The sequence below is a fragment of the Megalobrama amblycephala genome, linkage group LG14 (assembly GCF_018812025.1).
Source record: "Megalobrama amblycephala isolate DHTTF-2021 linkage group LG14, ASM1881202v1, whole genome shotgun sequence".
Classification (NCBI taxonomy): domain Eukaryota; kingdom Metazoa; phylum Chordata; class Actinopteri; order Cypriniformes; family Xenocyprididae; genus Megalobrama; species Megalobrama amblycephala.
Genome location: NC_063057.1, coordinates 13,691,830 through 13,710,235, shown reverse-complemented (window position 1 = coordinate 13,710,235; position 18,406 = coordinate 13,691,830). Strand labels below are relative to the sequence as shown.

Sequence of the window (18,406 nt, the reverse complement as noted above, 5' to 3'; positions counted from 1 at the left end):
GTGATTTAGTTTCTGGGGAATGGTCATGCATGCTCACCCAGACCTCTCGGATTCACTCGCACAAGAAATGTGACACGGTTAAGCATGTAGAAAATCAAACTAAACAGCCTGACCAACTGCAGAAAGGGAAAGAAAAGACGAATGGATTACGTTTCTTTCATCACAAACCACAGGAGCCCCCTGCTGAAAGAACTCGAATGCAGCCTTCCGTGTTTACGCCAAGGGCTCTGACAAACAGAGCGAGGGAGGAAGGTAAATAGAAAACAGAATGGAGTGCTGTCTTCCTGTCCCGACTTCTGCACGCAGATGATGAGGAGAAGAGCGTTGGCGTCAGGCCAGGCGCAGAAAGCTGGGCGCAGCGGCACCCGCAGCTCGTTCAATGGGAGAGTTGTGGCTAAAAGTTCAAGAAACGCCAACAACCACAGACCGAATTTACATTTAATTTGTATAAAATGCATATTGATGAGGCTCATCTGCATGTTTTTGTAGCCACTTGTGACGCTCGAGTGGTGTGTAATCTACCAGCGGTGGACAATAGCTCATCTGTCTACTCGCACGCATACGGATGGAAGTGAGCACATCACGGTCAGCCTTCATCAAAGAAACTTCTGTGTGCGCCTCGTTCTTCATTATCTCTACATATGACACCCATGACGGTTTGCCTCCAGGCCATCACCAGTGTGACATCTTCACTTAAACTACATGCTTGTGGGTCTGTGTATGTGTGCTCATGCGAACGTCTTTGTCATCAGCGCATGAATGGTGCTATTGAAAGTCAGTGTGACCAGGAAACCATAGTGCAGACAGTGATGGTTTTGTGGGAAGGGGTTGCTTTTGCCTTTATGAACACGTCTGGACCGTAGAGCCTTGGAGTGGGAAGTAAAGGATAATGCATTGAGATTGTGTGTGTGTGTGTGTGTGAGAGAGAGAGAAAGAAAGAGCATGCACACATTCCGTTTATTGATGACTCATACACTTTAGATGTAATTCCTCCAAAATGCCTCTAAATGAGTGAGTCATTTCTTGAACTCATTTCTTAGCAGTAATTTAACGGCTATGGTTGTCTGAATAATGTGTTATTAGAATAACTTCATAAGACTTGACATAAGCAGATATTGACTTGACTCACAGCATGATTCTTCAAAAACCAACTGTAATTATCACAATAGCTCTAATATAAACAGTCTTGAAATACAAGATTAATCAATTCGTGCATGGGGAGGAGAAATCCAATAAAATTCCATGCATGCAAAAATTGTCACCTTGTTCTTTATCTCTCTGCTGCCTTATGATTATACCGGCTGAATTTGTTGTGTTGCTACTGTTATTTGATTAGTCTCTTGTCGTTCCAAGCGGTGATATACACAGACACAATGTTTTTTTTTTTGCTTTGCTTTGCTAGAGGCACAATTTTATTTGCTTTTCTTGTGACCTTTTGGAAAACTGTTACCATCTCTATTCTCTCTTCTTCTGTCCATTCTTCCCTTTGGTCTCACAGTTAATATTGAGGTGGTGATTTATCACTTGTGTGAGTCTGTAAGAAAATGGGTTTTCTCCTGGAACAGAGGCGGAGCTGACAGATTCTTTAAAACTGCACATTGCAGCCTTGCTGGCAATTACAATGTAGTTCCAAGCCGTTCCAGTGCGTTCAATTGACTTCAATGGGGCAGTGATTTATTTTAGGGTTAGAATCTGCACACATCTGCTTTCAGAGTGCTTGATTTAAAAGGAAAGGCTACTTTGAGTGTGTTAGAATTCAGCAGTCATGTTCCTAAAGTGCGTCCACTCTCATCAGATCACTGCCAACGAGAGGGAAGAGGCTTCATGGTTTATGGCCAGGACTTATGTCCAGTCTTAAAGGCCATTCACAACCAAGGATGATAAATTTAATGATAATTTTAACTATAAAGTTTTAATAATCATTTTAAATCTATGAGAACAGGGAAGTCCGCACCACAGCTGTAATAATAACGGCACAGGGACAATATGCTCATCATAGGCTCCAGATGAAATCCGCTGAGTCGTTTCCACATTTCATGTACTTAAACTCTAAGAAATGCTTGGTTAAAAACAACCCAAGTTGGGTTGAAAATGGACAAGCCCAGCAGTTGGGTTAAATGTTTGCTCAACTTGCTGCATAATTTTATTTGTTGGAAATTAACATTTATTAATGTTTAATAAATGAGCATTTATTACTAAGTTTAATGAATAATAATAAAACAATAGACATTTATTAAATTGCTTATTAATAAATGTTCACCCTTTGATTATTATTGTTGCCTCTAGTAATTGTCTGATTTAATTTCCAAACTATTTTGGGTTCATTTTAAGCCAGCCATATAGTATTTTTTAAACAATTGTTGGGTTAAATAAAACATTTAACCCAACCGCTGGGTTAAAACAACCTAATCGCTGGGTCTGTCCATTTTCAACCCAACTTGGGTTGTTTTTAACCCAGCATTTTTTAGTGTATTTTGAGGGAAAGTGTGGAAAAATGAACCTGGACACTCACAGAAATGCATGAGAGTTCTGCGGAGTTCTGAGGTTCTTTTGAATGGAGAATTAAAGGAGGGAAGACTTAATCCAAGATTCCACTTAAGGAACACTGAGATAAGTGTGCGTATGTGTGTGGAGAATGGGAGGGTATAAGTTGGATTATCAGTGTTGAATCCAGCGGTTTGTATCAGGGCCCCAATCCCACGATTATTCCATCCCCCCTCACAAACACATAAATTAAAAACACAGTTTAACGGTTTATAATAATCATTCCAAAGCTTGTGATTATCTGGCATTCATGTCTAAGAAGTTAATCTTCCAGGTCCACTTCATCCAACAGTGTTTGAACTGTATTGGGGGAGATTGCGTATAAATACTGTATGTAAACCAGTGCTAGATCGGTCATCTGCAGTTCAGCTTGTAGATCATGGCACTAAGAACAACAAGGATAAGTGTTTTCCAAACGAGTAAATGAGAACGTCTCTCACATCTTTCTTGATGTGGTCTGTGTTGGCTGTTCGTTTCAGAGATCATATCTGACTGCTTTACATGCATGTCCTCCATACTTCGATATTTAGTTCACTCTGACTGTTGGCAGTTTGCCTTCAGGCTAAAACAGAATCTGTTCAGTTACTGATCCAGGGCCAGCTGTTGCCATCTAGCCATGTTTATTATTAAAGACAAATCTAAGCTTGAGTCAGCTGAAACCTGCAGCCATCTTTCCTTTAGTTGATGAAATGTGGTGTGCAGTGATGACAGTCAGACCCCACCCTCCGGCTGGCCCAGCACACATCAGCACTGTATTACTGACTCTGCTGTGTGGGAAATGAACTTTTATGATCTCTGATTTATTACCTGCATCAGTGGCTCTGAAACGCCCTAGGATTGCTTTGAGGAAAGCTGGAAGGAAAAGCCTTCAGTCTAGGTGAGAAATCAAATCCACACCCTCCTCATCGACACATCACCCGCTGTCCCAAACTGCTGCTCACACATGTATTCTGTGTCTTGCTTCTGTTGTGCATTAATGTAAGTTTCATGTTTCCACTTGATGTAGAGTACATATTCAATTTATTAATTGATTTATTACATGTGAATTATTTATTTTTAATTGAATTAATTTAAAGTGTAATTTTATTTTATTACTTAATTAATTTATTAAAACAGCTATTTGCACTCAGTTGCTGACCCATTTATTGGCAGTATTTCACACTGCCCAGTCTTTCTCTCTCTTTACATGCATTTCATAATCTCACAACTCAGCTCATTTTTTTTGTTTTTTGTAACGCTGCAGATTCAGCAGCAGCAGCAGCACAACACTGCTCTGAAACTCTAGTGTGCTGAATATATTTGTGCTGGAAGTGGCTAACATCTTGATTTAAGGTGCTGAACTGTGCGTTTGTCTCACAGCAAGTGCTGGGATCATAAATAAGACACCCTCTTAAACACTGAGAGGTGACCTCTCATGAATGTCATTGACAACTAATCAAGTAGTGTGGAAAAGTTCAGAGTAAGCAGAGAGAAAACATAGAAAAGCCAGTAGAGAGCACACAAAAGTTTCAATATGCAGGTCTAACATGGTGTGACTGACCAAGGATTTGTTTTAGCTTCCTTCGTGAAGAGAAAAACTGAGGGAATGTGGAACGTGTTGAGACTCATGATAGTAGATCTTCAGGTGAAAGACCCAGTTTGTCTACAGGATCAGCATCTCTTGTCTAAAGGCTTTTCAGGGGCATCTGGGAGTGTGTCCACCAAAGCGTTTTAGCCAGCTGAAAACACTAGGCGCTTTGCTGAAAACGCATAGCTGTGGGTGCGTGAGAGCGCTTCGGCAGTGCGTTTTTTTTTTTTTTTTCTTCAGTTGAGACGCTGTGATACAGAATATACATGGAAGTGTTACTAGTATATAATTTCACAGATAGTTTGTTTCTGTACTGTTTCTATATAAAAATGTTGATATAATGTAGAGTATTTGCTCTAGCTCTTGTTTTAAATAATTTGTTCCGTTATTATGCTTGTTGTCCTCTGTTGACGTTGTACAAGCAGAATGTGGCAGTTGATCATTTTGTATTTGTATTTTGTATTTTACGGCTAGGTACAAAGTGACAGTGATGAGTGCTGCAGTTGGAAAAATACACTAGCCTTAGAAAAAATGCTTTGGTGGACACACGGCCTATACGCTTGGTTAAGATTAGCTGAGCGGCCCTTTGAAAACTGCTTAGAAACCCCTTGTACTTTTTCAAGAGTAGTGATAGACCAGTATATCATATGGATGGATGGATGGCTGTTTGGTCCAGCTTTGATAATGCACAGTCGGCTTTATGACTTAAGCATTTAATTCGACTGTCAGACAGGCTTTTTTTGTTTTGTTCTTACGTCAGTGTATTTTACACAGTTGTGTGTACTTGATAATCTGAGTCTTCTGTTGGGCTACGAGTGTCTAATGAAGAAAAGGAGGATTTAGAGCCTCTGGAATTACACACAATGGTTCCATTTCTTAAAAAGAGAGAATTCAATCCAAAATAATATTTATTCACTCTTTTCTGCGGTACACAAATTGTCATTTTGGAGTGAACTATCCCTTTATTTCCTCATCAAATCACAGCCCAGTCATTAACATTGCCCACTGTTTTGTGGTCTTCCTAAGACATTGGTTAATTGAATACAAAACCTCATCTAGTCAAAGTAATGAGTGACAAATAAGACATTTGTTTATCGTGAGCTGCATGTCAGACAGCAACAGGAAGGAGCCTGGAGTCTAACTTAATAACAGGATACTGACAATGAGGATCAGTTGCTTTTCAATAGACCTCCTAATGGTATCGAAACATCTTTATCTAAGGAGATAACATTCAGTGCAGTCAACACCCATGACACTGGGCATCAGGAGAAATAGAGAGGGGGTGGACCAAGTGTGCCAATAGAAGGTATGTTAATGTGGTTCTATGCATGATTGTGTGCGGATCTTTATCTAGTTGTTCATCATTACCATGTGAGTATGAATTGTGTGTGTGTGTGTGTGTGTGTGAGAGCTAGTACAGCTGGCTGCAGCATTTTTTTTTTTTTTATGGTCAACAGGAGACCCGTGCCTGCTCAAGGCAGAAAGCACCCCCTGACAAACACGTTTTCATCTTTGAGTAAGACCCTGACTCGTTTGATAAAGGTGTGAGAGGGAAAAAATGCATTTGTGTGCAAAAGAGAAGGGAAGTGATTTGTGTGTGTGTGTGAGTGAGGGAGAGGAAGATGGATGGAAAACGTTTGACAGAGTCTGTTTGAACCGAGAGCTGCTGTGGAGGATTACGGCCCCTCTGATCAGAGCAAGGGAGGAAAAAGAGGGAAGGAAAATGGGAGAGAGAGTGAGGACAGGCAGATGTCAACATGTCTCTCAGATCCACTGGATTTGTCTGACCGGTGTTTGGTCTCAATCCATTGCTTTGAAATGCCACTATTCTGGGAGAGCTGTGGTTTTGATGAATTCTGTAAATAACTAAGTTTGATAAGTGTAAACATCAAACAACACCACATTGGTTCATGACAAGTTTACAGCATCAGAAACACTCACATAATAGATACAATACAATAATTCAAATGACAGTTCATTGTACTATCGCTAACGTCACTTTGACCCTCACATGAAAAGTTGTAGAAAGCATCACAGAAATGGGACATTACTATTTTGCTGTTAATTTACATCAAATATCTTGTGCATTTATATGATGATATGACAAGTATCATAATATGCTTTTTGCGTTCTGTTTAAAATTCTGTGTTGCAATATACTGGTATTGACTATAACTGATATAAGGCAAACTGAATAAACATGCACATGTGCTATATTTTCTATATCTAATCATATTTGTTAAAGGGTTAGTTCACCCAAAAAACTAAATTTCTGCCATTAAGTACTCACCTTCATGTCGTTCCAAACCTGTAAGACCTTCGTTCATCTTCAGAACCCAAATTAAGATATTTTTGATATTTATGAAATCCAGTGGTTTCTGAACCACACATAGGCAGCAACGTCATTGCACCTTTTAAGGCCCAGAAATGTATTAAAGACATAGTTAAAATAGTGCATGTGACTACAGTGGTTCAACCTTAATGTTCTGAAGCGATGAGAATAATTTTTGTGCGCAAAAACAAATGAAAAATAATGACACAAGCGTCTCCTACGCTGTAGAGGTAGTAAACACAGTGCAGAGCTTCTGTGTTCTACGTCAAAACGCAGACTCATTATTGGCCAGCTCCTGCGTCAGCATCACAATCATGCATTGTGCTGCTCACGTGTACAGCGTCAATACTGAGTCGGCGTTCTGACATGTATTAACTACATGTATTCATTACTTCAATGAGCTCAGTGTTTGTACCTTAAATTAATACATTGTTTAAATTAATACATTGTTAGCAAACTGCATGATTTGTATATGTACATTTCTGAAATCCATTATTTAGACACACTCACCTCTGATAACAGATCACTCTAAATTGTAATGTAGACACATCAATTTTCTGCAAAGCTGCTTTGAAACGATATGTATTGTAAAAAGTGCTTTAAAATAAATGTGAAATTAAATGAAAATATAAAAAAAATTAAATTTATTTGTCAATACTACACATGATAATATCATAAGTAGTCCAGTGCCACTAATTGATTCTTACTGCAACATACAGTAGTATGTAGGTGTAGTAGGTGCCGGTATTACACTTTTGTTTGTAGCTAACAGTTTGTAACTACTACTGCAGCGCACAATCATGTTGGAGGGGATGGCAGGTGAAAGTGACACACTAAGGGAGTGCCCCCCCCCAAAAAGTATATGTGTATCGCAATATTATCATTAATTATTTTGCCCACGATAATCATGTATTGAAAATCTAATGTTGTATGTATGCGTCGGCACTTAATTTGAGTTCACAATGATTGTTTTTAGAAGATTTTAATTGACACTGAAGATTAACTGCATTACATATTATTTGTGTTGAGTGTGACCTTTCTGTTGCTCTCTCTGTCTCTCTCTTGAGCATCCTGAAGTCCCATCAGATTTTGGTGGGCATAGCCCCTACACCCTCTGGGAGGTTTAATTAAAAACCTTTATCTGTATGTGTTTGGTGTGTAAACATATAACTCCTTTTCTTCCTATCATCCTTCTGTCACCCTTTCCTTCAGACCCACATCAGGGATGAATCCCTCCATCTGTCCATAGTGGGATAAGGAGCACAGGCTGTGCTAATGAAAGTCGAACAGGAGGACGTGTGTGTAAGCGTTTGTGTGTATGCGCAATTTTGCCTGTGCGGGTGTCAGAGTACGAGATTTTGTGACATGCCGTAATCAAAGTTGAATTGCACTGTTCTGAGATAATGCTCTTAGATCAGGGAGGATAAAATCAGGATTGTTCGGATGCCCTTGGCCCCCCACCCTCTCCCACACACATCTGATGAAATTCAAGGTCGAGTGTTTGCAAAGCCTGGAAAGGCTCCAGTTAAACATTTTGGTCTTACATGAATTTAGTTGCTTATTCTTTGCCCATTTTTTTTTTTTTTTTTCTGGCCGTTGTCAATTAATGCCACCAACTGGTCTATGAGATCTTCACTTGACCTTATTTGATACTCAGATGGCCTGGAGTTCATCTCAAAATCAAAAAAGTAGCATGAAAATAGTGAGTCTACCACTGCCAGCACCAACCCACCCAACTTGAAGCCAAGATTTATGCAGCCTGGTGTCAACTCAGTTTGCCATACTGATCCCCAGTGTGGAGCGTATGGTGCTTGGCAGTTGGTGCACGTTTTAACCAGAAGGCCATGAATGAAATAGCCTGGACAGGCTTGTTACAGCAGATCCAATCTGAGACATCAAAATACAGCATATGAATGCAAATGCACTTACATTGATGCTTAAAAACTATACATACACTGCCCGGTCAAAAAAAAAAAAAAAAAGAAGTCGCTGTTTGGATTTAAATAGTCTATGATTGGATCATTATTGCTGTGATTTTTATGTTTCTAGCATGTGTAGCTTTTCATTTCTTAAACAACCATGTAGAAAGACACATCATGGCCATATTCCATGATGACAAACTGTGAAAGAATGGTTGGGAGGGAGCACGAAGAATTGTGTTCAGCTTGGAGTCCAGACCTTAAATTTATTTAAAAAGTTTGGGATGTGCTGGAGTAGACTTTACAGAGTGCTCGACTCTTGCATTGTCAATACAAGATCATGACCAAACATTTACGCACCTCTTGATGGAAATAACATCACAACATTTATTTCCATCAAGAGGTGCATCAGTTTTTGGTCAAGATCTTGTATTTACAATGCAAGATCTTGCAATTGTTTTTTGGGACTGGAATTTGAAGTCTCTGATTATTTGTGCTGGTTTTCTGGAAGCACAAAAGAAATGGATGAAGTGAGACTTCCAATGTCTCAGTTGTATCCTAGAAAGACAAAGAATTGGAAAGAGAAGCATGAATATCCAATTATTTATCAAGCGAACACACACACTCAGCTTAAACCCTAAATGTGCAGTTTCCTCACATTCCCAGAGATGCTGCTTGTGTGTGGTATTAAACATGAATTCATTAGCACTCTTTGATGTGGCTACTCAGCATGTGGTCTCCAGTCCATGTATTTGTGTGTGTATGTGTGTGTTGAGAGCAAGCTTTCCAATAGAAGAACTTTTCTTTTGGCAACATGCTGGAGTGTTGGAGTAACTCTGGGCTGGAGGTCAACTCATGTTCCCTGTTCAAGACACTGGGAATTCTGTTTCATATCCAACTGGCAATCTCCAAAACCAACCTATGGGAAGATGCTAGAATTATAAACCCCTGTTTTTGGATGACCTTGCAGATTAGCTGATCCTAAAGCCCAGCGCTAGATGCTCTTTTAAATATTTTACCACTATGGATTGGATACAACCATGCACAGAAAAGCGTCTAGCAAACCAGGCTGCATTTTACAATAGTTATATATCTGCATATTAATATTTTAGAGAGTTGTTGGAGCCATAGCCTAATGGTTAGTAAACATGCTACAGGTCCATTTAGTTGATATGGTAGATGGGAGAAGTCCTGATTCAGTATTTCCCTCTCCTTCCCACAGTTTCCCATTGTCTCTCTCTACTTTGTCTATGTGTAAAATGTACTGAAAGGGCTTGCTTGTGATTGCTTTATGGGAAGGATGTTGATTTCGTCTTTTGGCTGCTATTTGAACCCACCAACTAGCTGAGGGGTCATAATGTGTGTTTTGATTCAGCTTTACAAGACCACCATTTCCTCATGCACGGTTTTTACCTCGGCTCACATCTCCGTTCTCTCCCACTTTAAATGTAATCGCTAGTAAATGATATCTGCTGTAGTGTTTTGAAGTGGTTCTTTGCTAGACTTTTCTATGAGAAAACATTATCCCCCACTGCTCAGATTACATACACTACTATATTTCCAACCATTCCCTTCCATACACACGAACACAGCTGTAGTAGGACCATTCTCGTGAAGAATGGAAAGTGTGCAGAACCCTTTATTACTCTACTATGCCTCTGAGTGGGCTAACACTCCCTCCCTTAGTGCGTTTCTGCTTTCTGTTTCAGTGGCTAATCATTACTGTGGAGCCCATACCCTTCACTCTGTATAACGTTTTAATGCCCACTACAACAGCTAGGCAGTGATTTTCACATCTGCTGTGAACCTCAGCAGTTAAGTGTCAGCCTAGCATACCACTGCTAGCTTGCTCTGCAGCTAGAAAAAAACTGTTTATATAAAAGACTCTGCTGTCCATTTATTTTCAAACTTTTAAAATTTGTGCAGCTCAACACTACAGACCACAGAGCCAAAAGTTACTTACTAAGGATAAGGAGCAAGCTATTTTTTTCCCCCTTGTCTTCTTGTGCAGATATTAGCAATTCCTTCTAATTGGCCCTGTGGTCCACCACTACTCAAACATTGCAGGCATGACTGAGAGTTCTGCCACTCCTTTAGCAGTGTCAGCAGGTGAACTGCTCTATCTGGAAAGATGGGAGAAAATCGTCTAAGCATGCAAATCGCATACCAAGGGGAAAAATCAATTAGAGGGCCAGAGGTCCGGCTGTGAGGTGGGGCACAGGCAGAGAAATTGTGCCCATCCTTGCTGTTAGCTCCTGGGGCAAATGCATTATCCCATTGAGAATGGCATCCATTCATGCCAACTGTGCAAGCTCCCAAAGTGCCCTTTTCCACCCTTCTTTCTCTCTCTAATTACTCATACATTTTTCAAATGGCAGGAAAACTGTTATGTGACTAATAATTTGTGTTCTGGGACATTCTCTCTCTTCCTCTGTTCAGAATCTGATACAGTGAATGTAAATTGTGGAATATATCTGTACAATATCTTTAATGCTAACACTCTTCTGTTCTTTCTCTCTGTGCAGGTACAGAATGTCCCCAACTTCACGAGAAGCCTGAATACTGATACAGAGTACAGGTAGTGAGTTGTGGACAGAGACATTCTTCCCATAAGGCACTAGGACAATGGCTTTCCACACCAGGAGATGGAACTTTTTCACTTTTTCTTGCTGCATCATTGTCCTGTTGGTTCCCCTTGTGGCTACGATACCACAACAGCCTTCAGCAGCGTCCAGAGTACATGAGGAATACAGTACCTTCCGAGTGGAAAATCCTGAATGGACTTTTAACCACCTTGCAGTGGACCACAGAAATGGGAATGTGTACCTTGGGGCAGTGAATCGCATCTACAAACTCTCACCTGGACTGGACGTACAGGTGTCGCATCAGACCGGTCCAGATGAGGATAACCGGAACTGCTACCCGCCCCGTATAGTGCAGCCTTGTAGCGAACCACTCACATTGACCAACAATGTCAATAAGATGCTGCTCATGGACTACCGTGAGAACCGGCTGCTGGCATGCGGCAGCCTGTACCAGGGTATTTGCAAACTCCTCCGTCTGGATGATCTCTTTAAGCTTGGAGAGCCCTTCCATAAAAAAGAACACTACCTCTCTGGCGTCAATGAGAGCGGCTCCGTGTTTGGAGTCATTGTGTCTTACGGTGATGCCTCTCCTGATAGGCTGTTTGTGGCCACAGCTGTCGACGGAAGACCGGAGTACTTCCCGACGATATCCAGTCGTAAGCTCACCCGTAACTCTGAGGAGGATGGGATGTTCGCCTACGTCTTCCATGATGAATTTGTTGCCTCAATGATTAAAATCCCATCGGATACATTCACGGTGGTGCCTGACTTTGACATCTATTATGTCTATGGGTTTAGCAGTGGAAATTTTGTGTATTTTCTCACATTGCAGCCCGAAATGGGGGGAGGCCCGACGACTGGGTCATCCTCGGCCGGACGTGAACAGGTGTACACTTCCAAACTGGTGCGACTCTGCAAGGACGACACCGCATTCAACTCGTACGTCGAGGTTCCTCTTGGCTGTGTTAAGGGTGGGGTAGAGTATCGCCTCCTGCAGGCAGCCTACCTGTCCAAGGCAGGTACCATCCTGGCGCGTTCACTAGGCATAGGACCCGATGATGACATCCTTTATGCTGTGTTCTCCAAAGGACAGAAAAGGAGGCCCAAGGAATCATCTCAGGAGTCGGCTCTCTGTGTGTTCACTCTGAAAGAAATTAATGAAAGAATAAAGGACCGGCTGCAGTCGTGTTATAAAGGAGAAGGAACCCTGGATCTCGCCTGGCTCAAAGTGAAAGACATCTCATGCAGTAGTGCGGTGAGTAAATTCAACAAACCCCTGCTTACCTGCCATTAGCAGAACAATAGTACTTGTGACAGTTACTATAGTAACACACACACTATGACTCACAATGATTGATGTGAACACTATTACATCCAGGGCTAGTCATCAAATTTTATACAAATGGAAGTTTTTGAAATGGACCATTCAAGTTTTTACCAGAGTGTAGAGCTAATTTTGGTCAGATAAAGGCGCACATATGAGGTAGTGCCCACTAGCAATAAAATAAGATTTTTGGTCAATTACCACTGTCTGTGCTTATAACAAGCCTTTTTACAACACAGAACTAGGTATCGAAATAAAGTGACATTTTAATGGTTCCCTGGAAACTGATTTGAAAGCAAAAAGCTTGTATTTTAAACTGTGGGTGTTTGGGTTAAATGAATTGGAAAATGTATCATTTCAATTTCAGTCTGCATTTTAAACCAATATTTACAGAGAGACAGTGATGTTTTATATTGCAATAGATCTGATCACTACATATAAATACAGTTCTTGGCAACATATATATATATTTTTTTTTCAGTAGTTTCCCCCTCAGTTCCACAAAAATAAGATTAAAATGTTTGTTGCTTGTTTAAAATGTCTCCTTTAGGCTAAAATGCTCAGTGTGGATTCTTTTTTTCTAAATCTTTTCATAAATGAAGCCAAGTTATACTCTAAAGAATCACACTATTATAATAACACTTTATTGAATTCCAGCCAGGGAATAAATGACTTATTACCACACATAACGCTCAGTACCAGACCCAACGAATTCTTGCTCCTTTCAGAAACATCATTGCCAGGTCAAATGCTACAGCAATAGAATGAGCTGTTCAGGCATTTACAAGAAAGCGTCCGTGGTAATAGCATGATATTCTTTTGAAATTCCTTGGAGTAGAATGTAAATATCAAATGAATACCATGGTATATGTCATCATATGATGATATTACCATCACTGTTCCATTCCACCTTTTTTAAGTTGGGCAATGAGGTAACATGAGTGTTTCTGTGTGAAGGGTATAATTTTTGGCAAGTTTTTCTTGATGTGGAGAGGATATGTGTGTGAACTGATGTGGAAGTGAAACTGACACACACCCTTACAGGCACTCACACACAAGAATAAATGTGAAGCAGACTGTGAGAGAGTGCTTTCGTGATAAGTGTATGGCTAGAGATGGAGGAAGAGAGGGAGTTATGTTGAGGAATGGTGCCATTTCTGCATGCACTGCAGTATGGCCACTGCAGCATAAATTAAAGAGAGAGCGTCACAGCGAGGAGAGAGAGATGGATGGCCTGTGTCTCCTCCTCTGGTAACTATGGCTACTAGCTCCTCATTTAAAAGCCAGACAATTGTTTGATTGGGGAAGAGAAAAAGACAAGTGAGCTCAAACACATTATATCTGAGACTGATAAATGCTCTGTTACTGTTTAAATTATCTTCTCCGAGAGCTGTTAGATCGCACCAACAACTATAAATACAGAAAAATACAAACACATGCATACATAGGCTTATAAACGACAACATGAAATGACCCTTTTTACTTTAATAAATAAAGTGCCCCTGGTCTTAAGCAATATTCACAGCATTTCTTCCATATATAAAAAAAAAAAAAAACTGATATAGGCCAGTTTCACATTTATATTACTTCTGTCATATATACTTAAAATATTATGACTTTCTCCACCTAATGAGTTGACATGTCTGCAGTTGTAGCTAAGGATATGGGTGGGGAAAAATCTTAACCTATTATATCGTAACAGAATGTACACTTTTAATGATATTACATCCTAATGGATAAAATCAAGCCTCATCCTACATTTGCTTTCCACTGAATATTCTCTTTCATCTGGAAATATAGGGTACATTATGGAAGTTTAATGCATTGTGAATGCTGTTTCATGTTGTCTTTCACATTGAGCAGACTACATTAGGTATAAAGCAGCTTCCAAACACCCACAGGCTGAAGGAACATGGGCATGATTGCGCTGACTCACCTATGAATAAAAGCACACACTCATAGACACTCTTGTGTTTCAGTAAAACACACTTATTCGAAAGCGTCCCAGGGCAAAAAAGAATGACACATCTTTCAGGCAATTCTGTGACTGAAGTTAAACGCTTTTGGGCTGTGGTATTCCTGAATCTGCACTCAATGGGACCACATTGACAAGATAAAAAGTGGGGAATGACAGGAGTGAGAAAACGGCGCATGAACCTGCTGTCTTGAGGGGGGGAGATGGATGTTTCGCTAAAATCACTTGCATGATTTTACAAGAATCACTGTTGTTCGTCTCAGATGGATTTGTGTTTTCAATAATGCATGGAAAAACTCAACGCTGCCGTGTTGCTAGAATATTGCACGTCATCACTTACCGAGGGCAACAAACACATAAGCTTTTCAGCACAAACCAAGAAGGAAGCAAGAAAGAAATGGAAAAAAATGATAGCTGATATGAAAGTCTAATTAAGTAAGCAGAGAAGCGCAGTGAGATCAAGCAAGCCCTTCTTCATGAATGTGAAGATAACATTCTCTCAATATTCAGCCCTCTGCAAACATTACATCAACATGACATGATAGTAATGCAGGTTCGGTGAAGATATGAAAGTGATGTATATCTTAATATCCTCTCTGTGCCCTCTGCAAATGATAAGGATATTATGCTGTGAAAAATCATAGCATAATGTAAGCCTGGCTCATGCGAGATATATCTCTAGTTCTGTCCAAAAATCAGGTCTTTACTAGCAGTTATCATCATGTATCATGTGCAGGCAGATGACATGGATGAATAGCTTTTTTATTATTTAGATGCATATCAAAAATAATATAGAAAATATATGAACCTATGATCTAATCTGGTTGAGACCTAACAATGACAATATTTGGCCACAAACTATTTTATAGCTTTAGAAAAATACTGAAATGATAAAAGAAGAGAAACTACACTGTAAAAAAAGAGTTGTTGGTTTAACTTAAAGTAAGTTACCTGGTTGCCTTAAAATTTTGAGTTCATTGAAATTTAATACAATGAAGGCAATTAATTTAATCAAAAGAAACTCAAAATATTATGTTATCTGAACCACATTAATTATCTAAGTTGATTTGACAAAAGATAACAAATCATGAAAATAATTTTTTACAGTGTACTTTCAAAAAGAAAAGTTAACATGCTAGAGGGACATCTTTGAATCAGTGCATATCACTATTTTTCCGGTGTCTTGCACCATGTGCCACATTTAAGATGGTGTGTCAAGTTCAACTTAGTGAAGCGCTTCCTGAGACACTTGCTTTCTGTTGCACTGTGTCTGTCTGTTTTATACATAAAGATTCATCCTGTATGAAGCTTTTTCTGTCATTTTACTTTTTTTAAATATATTTAAAGTGATGGCTAATGCCACATTACCATAGTTTTACTGTAGATATAACTAGTAACTATGGTTACCATGGTAAATTTAGTATGTGCATGTGTCAAGTGAAAGCAGAAATGTATTTGCAGAGACAGCAGCAGAACTCTGCGCTTTGCTGACTCTTTCAAGCTCTCTGTTGCTCTTTTCTCCCATGGTGTGTGTTTTTTCCCAATTAATGAACAGATGAGCAGCCCTACTGCTCATTAGGGCAGTCAGACTGCATGAAGGGGCACTGTTAATGTCAAACATGACGTGCACACACACACACACACACACACACACTTACAAAAGAAAGGGTGTGCATTTCACTATGTGAAACAGACTAGCCATCTTCATCAGTTCATTAAACCAGACGTAGACTAAATCTTTCTAGATGGCGGTAATGAAGTCATCTCTCACACACGTACACATAGGCGTGGCATGTCACACACAGTGGTCATGCTGTCACCCTCATTAAGAAGAGATTGTCTCTTTGAAATATATTCGCCACTACATGTGACATGAACTCTTAATTATGTTGCATGGCTAGATGTGTGTGTGTGTGTGTGTGTGTATGTGTGAATATATAATTAATTTTGCTCTATACAGGTATGTATTCATGAGATTTGAAGTCAGTCCCATGTTCTCTTATCCCAAGTCCAGGGTTCGATAAGTCATGCTCACAGCTTTACTCCCACAGGGTTACAACTGGCAGCTGTGTGCTGCTATTTAAAGATCAGACACACCGAAGGGGAATCCAAATGCAGAGGCAGAGATCTGAAGCTCGCTTAAGACTACTGTAGCTTTGGTTGTGCCATCTCTCAGACTTCCCAAGTGCCTTTGGGCCCAGACAGATGAGTGTTCAAACCTGAACAACAAAAGGCATTCTGATGTTTGTTTATTTTTTTTGTTTTTAAAGTGTATGGGGTTGATCTGTGATTGACTGGAACTTCACTGCCTGTCATGCTTTTTTTAAAAACCAAAACAAGTTAACAATATTGTTCCATTTTTGCGAGTCCAAATATTGTTTATTTACAAGGGAAATGCTAGATATTCTTAGATATTCATATTCATTGTCTCTTGTTCCATTTTGAATCAGGTGTGTAATGTATTGTTCGTTCCTGTTACTACTGATATTTTATATTTCTTGCCAATAACAAATCCTTGTAAGGGAGAAGATAATGCTGTAGCACTTGTGATGATGCAAATGTGCATGGCAGTAACACATAATGAATGTATAATCATATCAGTGTGGAAGTTGTGATGTCTATAGATCATTCTGTGTTGACATCTGACCTATAAAAAAAAATCTGCCAGAGCCCCATGTTCCCTATGTCAGCAGAATAAAATAGTGAGAAAATGAGTCTGGCACAGTAAATTCACCCCTCTCATCTCCTGGAGTGATGTATTCAAGCAAACAAGGGCACACCACACGCTAATAGGGTTTTTTTTCTTTTTCTTTAATTTATGCGTTTTTCTCAACCCCTGCTCGGATATAGAGACATTGCGGTCAGAGAGATAAGAACATTTTAAATTAAGATTGGTCTCATTATTATTCATAATCATCTCAATTATAAGTCATTAAAATCAGGCTATAGGCTGTTCCCTTACAGCTGTCAGTCTCTGCATGCTCATTACATATTATTGCCAAATAATTAGCGCTTTTCACTCTCCTAGACGGACCCATTTTTTCAGACTTAATACTATCGAAGTGGCTGTCAGTTCTCGTTAGTTTCCATCTGCTAGTCATACTTATTTTTTTCCATTAAAGGTGCACTTAGTAATTACTATGTTGCATTGATGTGGCAGTCATGTTGGACTTATACTGATGTGCAGAATTATGCAAAAGCAAATGTTTAGAAATACAAATTTTAAGCAAAATAGCAAAAATATGCTATTCAGAGTCAGTTGTGATTCATTTATTTAATGAGTGAAATGATAAAATTGCTTTTATTAAGCTACTGATATGACTGAGGTCTGGCTACTATGTTGTAAAGTACTTTAAAGTCCCCCTGTAGTCAGTAATTTTATCCCTTAAAACTCCTCTTTGATCACCACAATTACATATTTAAATGTTTCTTTCCTTGAAAAAAAAATGATTCATGTCTTAAAATAGCTTGAATGTAACTGTACACCCTTGCCTCATTTAATATACGTGGTTCTATGAATATGCAAATTAGCCCCGCCTCCACTCACTCACACCAGCTAAGAGATCCACTCATCATTTTTCACTGCAATTTTAAGGTGAGAATACTCAGCAGTGATGTTGACTTTTGAATTTGCACATGGTTTCTCTTAAAGCACATTAAAAACAGCACATACAACACACAAACTTTCAACACAGGGTCTTTAAAGGTACTGTAGATGCGGTCACATTTATCATTGTTCGGCAATATTTTATGGCAAAATCTAGATATTTCAGTAGAAATCGGTACAATGGAGAATTCGGCAAAACATTTTCCCATGCAGATTTTGCATCGAGTTAATTTTTTTTTTTTAACGCAAATTCACCACAGTTACTGACAGAATGCTGGTTGATTTGAATGTGACCTATGTGTGAGTGGTGTTTAATGCATCACTACCTTATTGTCAATGGACATGTTTTGCCAGCAAAATTTCGACAATGTGACCATGCCTTACTTTTCCATGTGTAACTTCTTAAATGAAAGTAAAATTAATGAGTGCACCTCTAAATTGGACAACATGCTGGTTTATCAGTATAAAATATGTACTGTAGTTCTCCTGAGATGTCTTGATTTTTCATTAACATTGCTCCAGTTCCTCGCCAAGTTTCTCTTTGGTGAAGCTTT

The 18,406-nt window shown here is 39.4% G+C and overlaps 1 protein-coding gene across 4 annotated transcripts in view; it reads left to right on the top strand.

Annotated features, from left to right (window-relative positions):
* plxna4 (plexin A4) overlaps window positions 1-18,406 on the top strand; it is a 214,489-nt gene that overhangs the window by 8,494 nt on the left and 187,589 nt on the right. For 3 of the 4 annotated variants that reach the window (XM_048157446.1, XM_048157448.1, XM_048157450.1), the window contains one exon: window positions 10,887-12,201. In XM_048157446.1, the coding sequence (XP_048013403.1) occupies window positions 10,987-12,201 (1,215 nt within the window). In that variant the 5' untranslated portion in view covers window positions 10,887-10,986. Of the gene's footprint in view, window positions 1-5,332; window positions 5,418-10,886; window positions 12,202-18,406 lie in introns of all 4 variants that reach the window. The other variant, XM_048157449.1, reaches the window with a different exon arrangement.